The 13,951-nt window shown below is 68.0% G+C and overlaps 1 protein-coding gene across 5 annotated transcripts in view; it reads left to right on the top strand.

Annotated features, from left to right (window-relative positions):
• Positions 1 to 560: 560 nt before the first annotated feature.
• Positions 561 to 13,951, top strand: part of AHDC1 (AT-hook DNA binding motif containing 1) — a 54,180-nt gene continuing 40,789 nt past the window's right edge. The window contains exons 1-2 of one of the 5 annotated variants that reach the window (XM_075522190.1): positions 561 to 760; positions 1,283 to 1,403. Coding sequence is in view for 1 of the 5 variants with exons in the window: in XM_075522189.1 (XP_075378304.1) it covers positions 1,268 to 1,403 (136 nt within the window). In the remaining 4 variants the exon portion in view is untranslated. Of the gene's footprint in view, positions 761 to 878; positions 1,000 to 1,173; positions 1,404 to 2,880; positions 2,988 to 13,951 lie in introns of those variants that run through there. The other 4 variants (XM_075522193.1, XM_075522192.1, XM_075522189.1 and 1 more) reach the window with 4 other exon arrangements.

Here is a 13,951-nt window from a genome sequence, read left to right as displayed (position 1 = left end):
CAGTGGGGAAGTTTCCAGGCCCCAGACAGAGCTTTTGCTTAAAACCAAATTTATTAAAAGTGAAAAAAAAAACAAAACAACCCAAAGAGGGAGGGGGGGTGCTCGGGTGGCTCTTTAGGGGTGCGTGAGGGCACAGGGGTGCTGAGATGGAGAAGGTGATGAAGATGTTCACCCCGGATTGTGGTGGGGGGCTGCAGGGGCTGTCATGTCTGTGTGTGTCCCCCCCCCTCAACCTCAGGGAGGGGGGTGCGCAGTGCGGGTGCAACCCGGGAGAGGGCAGCAATGCCCCGTGCATTGGGAACTCGGGGGGGGGGCACCCCGGGGGGGGGGGGGGGGCAAACCACCGAAGGTGGTTTGCCCCCCCCCCCCCCGGGGTGCCCCCCCCTCATAAGTATCCCCCTCCCCAAGCAGCGCGCAACGGAGGCGCGCCCGTTTGCGCCCCTCCCTGCGCGCTTCGCAGCGGCGGGGAGGAGAAAGAGGGGCGGAGGGGGGGGGGGGGGGAGGAAAGGAAGGAGGGGAAAAAAAAAAAAAAAAAGAAGGGGGGGGGGGGAGAAAGGAAGGACTACAAGGCCCGGCATGCCCCGGCGGTGCTGCACGGCTCCCCGGGGTGCCGGATGCTGGCCGTGCCGCTGACAGCGGAGCGAAGCGGAGCCGCGGTCCCCGCCGCGAACGGAGAGGAGAGAGGGGCAGGGCGCGCCTCGCCGCCGGCTCCGCTCCCCCCCTTTTATCCCAGCCCCCACAAAGCCGGGAGCGGCAGAAGGCAAGAGCGAGGGGGGAGGAGGTGGAGGAGGAGGAGGAGGAGGAGGAGGAGGGAGGAGGAGGTGGAGGAGGAGGAGGAGGAGGAGGAGGAGGAGGAGGAGGAGGAGGAGGAAGGGGGGAGGCAGCGGCAAGCCAGGGCTCTGCTGCGCTGTGTCTTTCTTTGCTTTCCGCAGGCGGCGAGCGGCGGAGGCGCAGAGGGGAGGTCGGTTCCCCTCCGCCTCCCGCTCCGCTGCCTTTTGTGTGTGTGAGAGGCGAAGGGGGGGGGGGGGGGGAAAGAAGAGGCAAAAAAAAAAAAAAAAAAAAAAGAGAGGAGGGGAGAAAAAAAAAAAAAAAAAAAGCTAAGCGGCAGAGGGGAGAGAAAAGCCCGGAAAAAAATAAAATAGAGGGGTGGAGGGGGGGAAGAGGGAAGGAGGAAAGCGGAGAGGAAAGAGCAGGCAGGGGACGGAGGAGGGGGCGGGCTGGCAGGAGCGGAGTTGCCTGGGGAGAATGTGAGCAGGAGGCGCTGGAAATGCTCTCGTTGAAGGTGGCGAGCGGTGCCGAGGGCTCCGGGACCCCCGCGGCCGGTCAGGAGGCAGCCCCGCCGGACGGCAGGAGCCTCCCCAAGCGGGCGGGCTCCGAGGGGCTCGGAGCGCAGCAGCCGGCGGGTGAGTACCGGGGACCCCCCGCCTTTGTGTGGGGCTGGGAGGCGGGGAGGGGGGGGGGGGGAGGACACACGGGACACCCCCTCCGGGCAGAACGGGGGGGGGGGGGGGGGAGGAGGCGGCGTGGCCCCCCCCCCACCCCCCTCCCCGCCGTCCCCTCCGCTGAAGTTGCGCGGCGAGTTGGTGCCAAATTGCAGGAGTTTAATGGCACTTGGGGCGGGGAGGGGCGGGCGGGGAGGGGGGGGGGGGGGCCCGGGGCGAGCCCCCGACGGGGGGGGGGCTGCGATCTCCACGAGTTCGGCCGCCTCCCCCCCCGGCCGGCCCCCCCCCCCCACCCCCCCTCCCCGCCGTCTCCCCCCGCCCCCGGCTGCGAGCGCTGAGTGACAGCTGTCAGAGCGGGCTCTGTCCGCTAGAAGGCAGGCCGCCGCCGGAGCGGAGCGTGTCAACAACGTTTGGGGTTAGCCGGGCTTCCCGGGGGACGTGGGGGCCCCCCCCGGGCCAGAGCATCCTACCCCCCTTCCCCTGGCAACCGGGCCCCGGGGAGCGGCGGGCTGGCCCGCGGGAGGCAGCCCCGGACGCGGGGGGGGATGTGGGAAGGGGGGGGTGGGGGCTCGCCCCAGCCCCGCCGGCGAAGTTGCGTGGTCCGCGGCGCGGGGCTCGGCGAGCGGTTGTCGCTTCGGTGCCTGTCATCCCCCCTCTGATTTGTTTTTATCGATCAGCTGATTTAAATCCCCCCTCCCACCCGGCGCGGCCCCTCGGTGCTTGCACGGCAATGGGGACCGCAGGGGACCGGCGGCTTTGGCAGGGACTGGAGTCACCCCGCGGGGTCACGCTAACGCCGGACCCTCTGCCCACCCCGAGGACGCGTTTGGTGTCCCCAAGGCCGGGGCAGGTGGAGACACCTGGGTCCCCGCTTGTTTACGTGCCGGGGAGGACGCGGCCCTGGCTGCGACCGGGTGGCCTCGTGCATCCAGCCCCTCGGCCCGTGGCTGCCAGAACAGCCACCGAAAGCCACGGGCTGAGCTCATTGTGTGCCGCCGTGAGCCCCGACGCGCGGTGGAGTCGCTCCAGATTTATCCTGGCGTGACAGAGAGCAGAAGCGAACCCCCGGGGCGACGGGCACGGATCCTGCTTGCTCGCTTTCGACCCAGGCGCTGGCGGACGCTGGGGGCGCGTGGTCCGAATCGGGGCCCCCCCAGGCCTCCCCCCAGGTGTCCCCTTACACTGGCTTCTCCTGCTGGGCTGAGGAATTTGCAGGGGAGGGTGGTGGTGGTGGTGGGGAGGGGGGGAAGAGGAGGGCGGGGAGGGGGGGGCTGGAGAAGGGATGGCGTGGCGCCAAATTCCGCTCTGCCATGTCTCTGTAACCTGAATAGGCCAACTCCATCCCCGGTGCGAGTCCCCCGGGGCTCCGCCGCGCTCCGATGCAGTCAGGCGGGAGGTGGCTTTCGCCTGGCCGCCAGCCTCCCCCCTCCCCGTGAACCACAGTCCAGTTCCCTCCCTCCGTCATCCGGCGAGCGGACGCCGGCCAGAGCCACCGCGCACCCGCCGGAGCCACCGCGCACCCGCCGGGAACCGATCCGGCAGGAGGTGGAGATGGCCGGGGTTTTGAGGGGGGGGAGAGGCGATGGGTTGACACCGTGGCGGGGACGGGGTAGCCAAGGACGTGCCGGGAGTGGGGTGGCCGGCGGAGGAGAAGCGATGGAAGCCCATGGAAGGTTACGGGAAGCCTGGGGGGGCCGGCGCTGCCCTGGCCTCCTTAGAGGAGGCAGCAGAGACCCGGGGCAGGCTATTTCTGCTGAGATCCCGAGGAAAGCTCTGGGAGAATTGTGGGCTTCTATAAATAGTGTGTGTCAGCCGAGTGGAAACAGGGCCTTGAAATGCTCCTGCTATTCTCCCGAGTGCTTGGAACCAGCTCTTGGTAAACAGGGCAGCAGTGGGGAGGGCTGTTTCCTTCTTCCGGGCTCGTTAACGGGAGCGGGGGGGGGGAGCAGGAGGGACGGGATGGGGGGGGGGGCATTTTTGCCTGGCAATAGGGCAGGGCTCACCCCCGGGGCCGGCTGGCTGGATGCTGGGCTGTGGCCGGGCTGCCCGGATGCGGGATGGCCCCTGAATGCGTTGCAGATGTCCCCCCCGCCGTCCCCTCCCCAGCCCCGCTGCCCGCCGAACTTCGGAGCTGGGATGCGCCGTGCGGTCCGGCTGTGGTCCTCAGGGAGCCGGCGATGCCGGAGGCGGTTCTCGGGGCGCAAGGGCTCGGCTGGCCGGGAGATGCTCTGCAGGCCCCCTCCTCTCGCCGGCACGGGGGTCTGCAGGGATGCAGCCTGGTTCTCCCGCTCCCCGCTGCATGTCCGTCTGTCCGGGCTGGAGCTGTTCCTGCTCCACCTTGGGGGCCCACGCCGAGCGATGCCTTGGCCTGGCGCGTGTGCCGGAGGGCAGGTATTTGGTCCCGTGGGACCTTCCCCAGGCGCACCCAGGCGCTGGGGACCCCCTCCCTCGGGCACCTTTGCATGCAGAGGGGACGTGGTCGCACGCGCCCAGGGTGTTTGCTTGGCTCCGGGGTGCATCCTGACGGTCTCACCGCCGCGGGTGAGCGTTCCGGCTTCGCACAAGGACCCGGCATCGCTTGCGGCATCGCCTCCCCTTGCACCCGTGCCCTGATATTTACCCTGTGCAGCAAAGGGTGGCTCGAAAGCTGCGTTATTATTATTTTTCCTTCAAAACAACACAGAGGGGAAACAAACGGGGTGCCGCTAAGGTGCCCGCCATGAGTTTTACGGCGGGCTGCGCGGTGAGAGGGATCCGGCGCGCTTGCGGTGAGATTTAGCGTTGCAAAGCGAAGCAGCCGGGAGTTCGTCGGGGTGTCGCGGGGCTGGGGAGCTCACCCTGGCCCCGTGGGCCGGCTGACCCGGGCGAAGGCTGGGGCGCTCGGTGCCGGCGCAGCGGAGCGTGCCGCTCTGCGTGGGTGGGAAGGGGCGAGCGCCAGTCCGTTTTGTTGGTTTTTTTTTTTTTTTTCCTCTCCATCTTTTTATTTTTTTTCCCTTTCTTTCCTTTTTTTTTTTTCTTTTTTTTTTTTTCTTTTTTTTTTTCCCCTCCCTCTCTGTGGGTTGAGCGTTGGGGCGACAGACAGGGAAAGTCTGAGCAATGGTCTCCGCGCTGGTGCTGTCTTCAATCACCGCGTCCCAGAATCCCTCGCTCTGGGCCTTCTAGGCACAAGGGCTTACAGCGAAAATCGGCAGCTGCAGCTGCGAGTGAAAGCACAAGAGCCCGGCTGGGTCTTTGGCATCGGCAGGAGAGCAAAAAGCTGGGGGAGGCGAGGAGGGAAAGGAGGGGGGGGGAAATGTGCCCTGTGGTTTTTTTCCAGGCTTGCCACCGAGGGTTGTGTTTCAGAGCATCGGTTCCCGGGCGCGGGAAGAGGCGGGAGGGGGGGGGGGGGTGCAGAGCGATGCCTCCGGGGAGCTCATTAAAATCTGTCGGCTCCCCCCTTTCGCCGGCCGAGGGAGGCTGGATACGGAGGGGAAGGAGGGAGGGACGTGCTGGGAAGGAACATGCCTGCAAACCGGCTGCCCGGTGGGGACAGTTCCTGGCCCAGGCAGGAACGCTGCCCCGGGGGCTCACCTGTTGGAGCACGTAGGATGCCTGCGTGCCAGCGGGGCCGTGACAAGGCGGGCGTGTGCCGCCATGACGGGGACTCCCTCTGCGGCCGGGCGAAGCCCCCCCGGGGACACCGAGCTGGGCTGGGAGGTGTGATGAGCTGCCATGGCAAGGGGGGCCGCGGCGGATGGGCTGCGGCGGGGTGCTTGGATGGGGGCGCGGGGGGGCGAGTGGGGTGCGGGCAGGGAGGAGGGGGCGTCAGCGGGAGGCATCGGCACGTGTTGCAGGCAGGGCTTGGTGCGCAGGGATGGGGCTGGCTTGTGGGGCTGGGGGGTGATGGTGGGTCTGGGCAGGTGCTGGCAGGGGACGTGCCACCGTGGCGGAAACACCCCCTCAGTGAAGGGGACAGGGACAGACGGTGGTGGGGACCCCCCCTTCCCACGCCAAAGCCCACCCCGCGTGGGCGTGCACGCCCTGCAGCCTGGCCTGGCGCGATGCGGGGAGACGGGGGAGCGGCGAAATGTGGTATTGATCCTCTCGCAGGGAGAGCGAAGCAGTTCTGGCATCCACCGGCTCCAACCTCTGCCCTTCCCGCCGCTAAACGAGCTCCAGGCGGAGGGAGCAGCATCCCATCCCATCCCATCCCATCCCATCCCATCCCACCCCATCCCACCCCATCCCATCCCATCCCCGTGCCGCTGCCGCCCCCGGGGCCCCGAGCCCCGCGCACACTCTTCGCCTCCTGCTGACTTCAGCGCATCGGCTTGGGCTCGGCGCCTGTACATTCCTTGCAAAACCTGGGCCTAAAATATCTGGAGGAGGACAGAGTGCCTTGGGCGAGGGAGATGAGCTCTTCAGCTGCGGGAGAGAGGGAGGCTGCTCGGCTGGAGGCAATGGGGCCGCCCCGCTCCCCGCCGGCTGCCAGCCCCACTGGCCCCCCGGGAATTTGCTGGGAATAAATCTCGCCCAGCAAACTCGGTGGCTCGGTTTGGGATGGATGCGCCCAAGGAGAAGCAGGGGCAGGAGGGGAGTGTGGCACCCCATGCGTCGCCGGCTGGGTGGCAGGGGGAGCAGGGTGGCAGGGGGAGCAGGGTGGCAGGGAGCAGAGTGGCGGGGAGCGGGTGACATGGGAGCAGGGTGGCAGGGAGCAGGTGACGTGGGAGCGGGGTGGCAGGGAGCAAGCAGAGCGGCAGGGAGCGGGGTGGCAGGGAGCAAGCTGGGGCTGGGTGGCTGAGGAGGGACAATAAATGCCGAGAGGGAGGTGCTAGGCGGGAGCTGTGTGAGAACCAGTTTGCGAGGTCCAGATTGGCAGCAGATCCTGAACCAGGAGGAGCTGAGCATCCATACGGCCCCTGCCGAGATCAGACGAGACGACAGCGACTCGGTTTGGGGGAAGAAATTGGAGGCGGGGGAAGCTTTTTTGCTGAAATGAAATTTGAACCCCAAAGTGGGAGGGAAGTGGAGGTGGGGGGCACGGCTCTCTCCACATGGTTATTACTGCTGTTTTCCACCCAGCTGAAAGGAGAATGTAGCTTAATATGGACCCACGGGGAGGAGAAGCGATCGGGAACGGGGATTTGTCAGGAGGGAGCTGGGAAACAGCGAGAGAGACGTAGAGGTGAGAGTGGCCAGCGCATTGCCCAGGGAGGTGTTTGCAGCCCGGCAGGAGAGGACGGAGCTGGGCTGGAACAAGGCGCTATTGTTCTTGGCGAGCGGGGGGCCGGCCCGCGGCCCCCCCAGATCCGCAGAGCTGGCAGAGCTGGCGCGGATGCGGGGAAGGTTTTTGGGACCGGTCTTCCCGGTGGATTGCCGGCTGGGGAGCGGGAAGAGGTCGGAGTGTTGGGGTGCACCAAAGGGACCGGCCGAAACGCCGGGGGAGGCGAAGGGGCGGCGTGCCGGGGGCCTGGCGGGGGGATAGGGGGGTGATGGCAGGGGAGCCGGGGAGAGGACGGGGATGAGACGGGGGAGTTGGGGATCAGCGAGCGGGAGGGTGGGGGTGGCGGAGCGGGGGCTCGGCAGCCGGGGGACGGCATGGGGACGGGGCTGTGCGAGCGGTGGCGGGGCGAAGCCCGGTGTCCCTCGGCCGGCAGGCGCGGCGGCTCCTCCTCGACGCGTGCTCGGGGCCAGGGAGGGTGAACCGGAGGGGCTTTTCCCCTGGCTGGCCTGGGGACCCCCGTCACCCCACGGTCCGGGTCCTGCTGCTATCCCCTCTTGGCTGTTGGCGTCTCCCCGGCAGCCCCCAGCCCATCGCCGCCATCCTGCGTGTCCCCTTGGTCCCTTGCCCCAGCGCCTGCCGTCGCTGCCCTTGGCACACCGCCGCTGCCGTCGGCGTCTCGCTTTCTGCCCCCGGCACCGGACATGGAGGCGTTGGCAAGAGCAGCGGCCCCGTCCCACTGCTGGCATTAGCCGCCGCCTTGTCACAGCCGCTGGCTGTCCCCCGGGCCACGCCGGTGCTTGGGGACACCCCAGGGTGCCGGTGAGGCGAGTAGGGGCTGGATGAGGAGGAGGAGGAGGAGGAAGAGAAGGAGGAGGAGGAGGGAGAGACGTGCGGCCCCGCGGGGTCTGGGGGCTGTGGCCGTGGAGGAGGCGGCGAGGCAGGGGCCAGACTTTGCACGGCTCGGGGCGAAGCTGAGCTTGTGCCAGCGCTCCCTGGGCTCCCTGTGCCGGGGCGGGGGGCCAGCCTCGGGCCCCCCCAGCCCGGCTGGAAAGGAGAGAACCCCCCACCCTCCGGTGCAGCCCTGGCATTTGCTCCCCATCCCCCCCGGTTCCCACCTCTCCGATGCTTCAAACGCAGAGATGCCCTAAAGGCAGCAGAAGCACCTTAGCAAGTGCACACTAAATATTTGAACACGCATGGATGGCTTTGGGTTCGCTGCTGCTCTCGCCCTTCCCCAGCCCCTTCCCCACCGTCTGCCTCTCTGGAGCCCTCAAATTTGGGGGGTACCCGCGGGGTCTTCTCCTCTCCTCCAGGACAGGGGTGTCATATTTGCTCTCGCTCTGAATTATTTGCTCCGCTCCGACCGAGCGAGCGCGGTGCTCGCCATTGCCGTGCCACCCCGGGTGCGTGTCATCGTGTGCGTCGTCCCCCCCCCCCCCCCCAGCCCACCCGCTGCCAGCCCCAGCCGCACGTGGTGGTACCACGGCATCCGCGCGACGCCCGCCTCCCCATCCTTCATCCCTGCGCCCTTCCCTCCTCTTCCTCCCCGCCTCAGCACCCTGCAGCCGGGCCGGGCGCCCATCGGGGCGGGGGGAACAGCGTTCCCCTCCCCTCCCCGGCATTCCTCGGGAGTGAAACACAAGAGCTGGCAGGGCACTCCTGCTTTCTCTGGCCTCTGCTCCTCCGGTGCCTGAACAAAGCCCTCCTGCCTCTCCCGGGAACCCGGGGTTTGAAACAGGAGAGGCGGCTGGTGCTGCGTGGCAAGGCGAAATGTCCTCCTCCAGCCTATTTTCGGTTTCTAGGGTGGGTGGGGGATAGAGGCGGGCACGGTCCCTGCGGTCCCTGCAGGGACCGTGCCCGCCCCGTGGCATCCTCCCCAGCCTGGGAGATGCCGGAGGGCTGGCCGCTGGCCCTTGGCTGGGCTTTGCGTCCCCGCCATCTCACTGCCATCGTATTGCTATGGAAACTGAGCCCCGGAGAGGACCCCTTCAACCCCAGTTTGGCCCCAGTTTGGTCCCAGTTTGGCCCCAGCTCTCATGCACGATCCATCCGTGGCAATACGGGTCGGTGTATCCGGACCAGCTTCGCCCCTTTCATCCCACGATCCGGGATGATGCATCCCGGAGGGAGCGTGCGCTCCGGCCCCCGGCCGCCTTCCCAAAGTCCAACATCCCCCTCCTTGCAGAACAAAGCCCCCCCTCCCCGCCTCCGGTGAAACAGGCCCCTGTCGGAGCGCAGTCCCCGACAGCGAAGGTTATTTTAATGGATGCATTACTTTAAACGAACCCTCCGCCATCTGTTCCACCCCCTAATTACGCATGCAAAAAAAGCCCATCTCACAGCCAGCGCAGGAGAAAGTAAAGATATAAGTGATTTAAATGCATGTATCCGCAGCTCCACCGGCAGCTGGGCTGGGCTGTGCTCCTCGCCTTCCTCCCGGCTGCCAGGCGAGCCGGGCAAGTTGCAGGCAAGAAGGCAGAGGGACGGCTCTCCTGGGTCCGGCAGCTGCCGACACCTCGGGAGAGTGGCCGTGCTGCCGGGTGGTGGGTGCAGGCAGGGGTTGGAATTTGGTGGCTGCATCCCCCCTTCCCTCCGTTGCCTCTCCTCGCCGCCCCCCTGAAGGTTAGCTCTGCCCGCCGGCTGCCAGCCTCGGCGTGGTGGCGGCTGAGCCTTCAAAGCGTGGGGACACGCCACCGTCCCCGGGCTGCCGCGGTGCATGGCGGGGGTTTGGGGGGGAGCACCCCCGGCTTGGCCGGGCTCCTCGCCCTGCTGCTGTTTGGCGGTGGCTCGCACGGGCGGGGTGTCCCGCGGTACCGGCTCTGGGTGTGCGCAGCCCCCCGGGTGACGCTGGGGTCCTTGTCCCCTGGGAGAGAGGCCGGGGAGGGGGCTTTGCGGGGCTGTTTCCCAAGCAGCCGCTGTGTTTCCATGAGCCGTCCCAAAATCCAGGGATCCCGGACCCTGAGCGCCCCCGGACGATGTCCAGCCCCGGGGGTCTGTCCTTTGGGGTTGCGGAGGGTGAGAGCAGGGTGGGGGGGGTCTGAACAAGGCCCCCCCCAGAGAGGCAGAGCCCATAGTTGTTTGAAAAAGCCCCATTTTTAAGTCAGCCTCCTGGCTCGGGGAGTCCCAGCCGGGGGCGGGTGACAACACGTCAGGGCTGTGGCGCAGGGGGCTGCGTCCGTCCGTCCCCCGTCCCCAGGGCTGCCCCGGCGTGACTCAGTTTCCCCCATCCCCAGCGCAAACCCTCTCCTTGTGCCACCACCCGCGGGGCTGGGACGGGTGACCGGCGTGGCTTTGGGAGACCCCAGGGTGACAACTCAGGACCGCGACCACCATAGCAGGGCCACCGCCTGGCGCCGGAGCCGCGGCGGTCCTGGGTGCCGGCGTCCCCCCCTCTCCCTCTGTCTCCCTCTCTCCGTGCCTGACTGCAGCAGATGCGCCAGCTCTGCAGGAAGAGGGAATTAAGTTGGGCTGGAGGAATTTTAAAGATTGCTGCAGGCCTGAGGGTCTTAGATCCCCCCGCGGAGATGGGCAGTCATGCAGAATTAATCCTATCGGCAGCCTGGCTCGGCTTCAGCCGGTGCAGAGCTCCAGGAGAGCGCGAGGGAGCGCGGGGGGCGATGCTGGGGGCGGCTGAGCGAGCCCCGGCGCCTCTCGGCGTCGATGGGAAATTAATAATGAAAAATTAAAAGCCCCAACTCAGCCTTCCCCCCCCCCCCCAACACCCCCCCCCCCAGCCTGGAGGTGGGACTCGTAGCGGGGAGGAGGCGGGAGGATTCTGCAAAGCTTAAGGAAAACCTGTTTGCCGTAGCAAACGGAGGCCGATGGTGTGAGAAAACGCCAGGGCCGCATCCTGCTCTTGGTGAACGGTGCTGTGGTACAGCCGGGGCTCTGCCCTGTGCCGCCGAGGGGGGGGCTGGGTGGCTCTTGGGTGGGGGGCACCCCTCTGCTGCCATCACCCAAACCCATCTGCAACGGGCTCACGCGGTGGCAGGAGGCAGCTCGGGGTGCCGCGCTGGCGCAGGGGACACGGGGACGCACCGGACGTCCCCACGTGCTGCACCGGCTGCGCGCCACATCCAAGGGGACGCCAGGGTGGCATCTGGGTGCCCCGTGGCTCTGCCGACCCCACGGGCAGCCTCGTCCCCATTGTCCCTCCTGGCCGCCGGGGCTGCGGTGCCACCGTGCCAGCGGGCTCGGTGGCTGCGTGACGCTGGGCAGGGTGGCCTGCGAGGGCTCTGCAGCTGCTGCCGAGCCCTCTGCTCCTCCGGTTTATAAATAATGCAGCACCGAGGCGTGTTGGCAGCGCCACGCACATGGCTGCAGCCCCGGCATGGCGGCAGGCGCTTCGGGGGCGAGCGGCGGGTGCTGTCACCCCGTCTGGGTGACACCGGGCCACGCCACCCCAGCAGGGAGGAGGCGAACCCCAGTGTCCCCGCACCCCCTTGCTCCCCACTCCATCCCCCAGCCCCACGTGCCCGGAGTGGGTGGTGGCGGTGGCGAGTGCCCACGGTGACCCCACGCGCGGGGACGTCCCCGCGCCTCGTGGCGGTGGCGCCGATGGCGGCGCGCAGCTTGCACGGTTGCCATGGTGATGTGCTGGCGCTAACGAACCCGAGTAAACATTAACGAGGGAGAGCCCCACGCGGGTGGGAGGGTGGGGGGCTGCGGCGCTCGGGCCTGAGGACCCGGGCGTCCTGCGGGACTGGGTGCTGGGGTGGGGGTCGTGGGGGTCCGCGTGTCTTAGGGTGCACCCGGGAGCATCGCCCCGGACGCCTGGGTCCCCTCTAGGCGCTGCATGAGGCTGTGCTTTAATGGCCAGACTGGGAGCTCTGGGTGCTGGGCAAGGTCCCTGGGGGCAGGACGTCTGGGTCCCCTTCCCAGCTCGGGGGGCACCCACGGTGGGAAGGTCCCGACCCCGAGGACCCAGGGGTCCTGTCCCACCTCCGCGTGGGCACCGGTGCAGTGCATGGCACCGCTACCCAGCACTGCCCTCTCCGTGCAGCACCCATGGGTGCAGGCGTGGGGGGGGGGGGGGAGGATGCAGCCATGGCCGGGTGCCCCCCGGGGCTGGCGGGGAGCTCGGGGCGTTCCTGGCAGCAGCTGCCGCGCACGGCCCTGCCACTGCCGCTGCCTGCAGTTGTCACCGTGACTCAACTCCCCGCGTCCCTCCCTTTCCCCCGGCCACGCCGGCACGGCGACCCACACCGTGGTTTGGGTGGGGGTCAGCCCTCCGCACCGGCAGCCCCGCCGCGCCCAAGGTCCCCTCCAGCGTTTAATGGCGCTGCAGCTCATTAGACAGAGGTGCAGGTGCCCCGGGTACCTTCCTCCTCCCGGAGGGCTCTTAATGAGCGGCTGCTAACGAACGCCTGCGCTCCTCACTCGCCTCCCCGGCCCCGGGAAGAGGCTGATTGGCAAGCAGGCACCCGGGAGCGATGCACGGGCTCCTTTCGGGGGCTTTAAGGGGTCGAGTGACCCCACGTCCGCTGCCACTTCGCTGTGCCGCGGATGTGGCCTTTGCACCGTGCACGAGGGTCCCACGTCACCGTCACCGTGCCGGTGCCGGAGCCGGATGGTCCACCAGCGCGGTGTCGGGGAGCGCCGATGGCTCTTGCAGCCCTCTTGGCCCTGTTGTCTGTCAACCCGAGAGCGGGGACCGACAGCACGGCAGCTCCCTGCCTGCAGCCTGCCCGCAGCCTGCCTGATTTTGCAGCAGAGCGCGGTACCTGGGGAGAGGGCTGAGGGCTGTCACCTTCCTCCCAGGTGTCCCTGGACGTGGCAGCGCCGCGCGTCTCCCTGGCTCCTCGGCGCGGGGCTGCTGCGGGATGTGCGTCACGGGCACCTGGTGCTCCGTGCCTCAGTTTCCCTTCCCTGGGACACAGGGCCCTGGGGGCAGGCGCCGGGGCTGGGCGGGCCTGCGGGGACGGGGGTTGAGGCTTGTGTCGGTCCCCCCAGCCCCATTTTTGTCCCCATGGTCACATCGTACAAAGCCACCTGACCCTTGGGAAGCCCTCCTTGGGTCTGTCTGTGCTAGGGACTGCGGGGGGGTCGGTCGAGGGTCCGTGGCTCCTGTGCACCCCAAAAATAACCCAGTGGCACTGCTGTGGAGCAGGGGTGCAGGTCTGCGGGTACCCCGGAGGAGGTGGGCTGGGGGCTGCCTGGCTGGAGGGTGCCCTTAGGCTCGTCCCCCTCCTTCGGGGGCTGCAAGGGGCACAGCCCATCCCGCACAGAGCCATCGACCCGCTCCGGGGCCGGGTCCCCCAGCTCCCCTGCCGAAGGGAGCCCTAATCCTCCGTGACACAGTGCCCGGCTCCGCGGTGGCTAATTGCAGTGTCCCCAGCTGAGGATTACGGTTTAAAGCGGGGAAGGAGCAGCGGGAGCAGATGAGCTCCCGAGCAACAAAGCTGCCGTTTCCCTGCAAAGCGACTTTTATTAGGGGTATAATTAAAAGCTGACAGGAGGGGAAAATCGTGGGGACGGTCGGGGCGAGGGCTGGGGTGAGGGAGGAAGCCACCCGAAGGTCCCTGTGCCCCCCCAGGTGTCCGACCCGCCAGCCCCCCGCTCCGACCGCAGCGTTTCTGGCAGGGCAGGAGGCAGCGAGGTGCTGGGCTGGTGGAGGAAATCCAAACTCGGCCCCTATGAAAGGGGCTTTGTGTGCCCGGGAAGGAGCAGCCCTCCTCCATTTTCTCCTCCTCCTCCTCCTCTCGGGCCGTGGGGCCGCTTTCCCGCCTGGGGGTGACCTCGCTGTGGGTGCCGGAGGGAAACTGAGGCACGGGGCAGCACGGCAGCCCTGTGGCCTCCTGTCCTGCTTGGGCTCCCGCAAGGGCTTTTCTCCATCGCTTACACCCGTGGCATCGGCAGGAGCCACGCGCTGCGGGTGAGCCGGTCCCTGGGGACACGCTGGGCTCCCCCATGGGTGCCCCAGGCGGTGCCGTCCCTGCAGGGTCCCTGGGGTGGGTCCTCCCCGCCGGGGCTGGCCAAGGCTCTGGGGGTGCGGAAGGAGCCGCGGGGACAGGGGGACGTCACAAGGATGGAGGGACGTTTTCCCCTGTCCTCTTCATGCCACCTTGACTGCCTTTTCCCCAGCACCGCCGCCTGCCTCAGTTTCCCTTTCCCCCCTTGTGAGCGCCATGGCTGCCGTCCGGTATGGCAGGACCCCAGGTCACCCTGGGGGGGGGGTTAACCCGCGTCGGTGACCCCGGCTGCCCGCGTGGACATGGCTGAGGTCCCCTGGGAAGGGGACACGTTGCGGCGCCCGGTATTTTGCACATCCCTGGGCAGAAGCTCTCGGGAATGTCCCTCCCGTGCT

Source organism: Mycteria americana, chromosome 21 (assembly GCF_035582795.1).
Source record: "Mycteria americana isolate JAX WOST 10 ecotype Jacksonville Zoo and Gardens chromosome 21, USCA_MyAme_1.0, whole genome shotgun sequence".
NCBI lineage: Eukaryota > Metazoa > Chordata > Aves > Ciconiiformes > Ciconiidae > Mycteria > Mycteria americana.
Note: the sequence above shows the minus strand (reverse complement) of the source record. Positions and strands in the feature narration are given on the sequence as shown.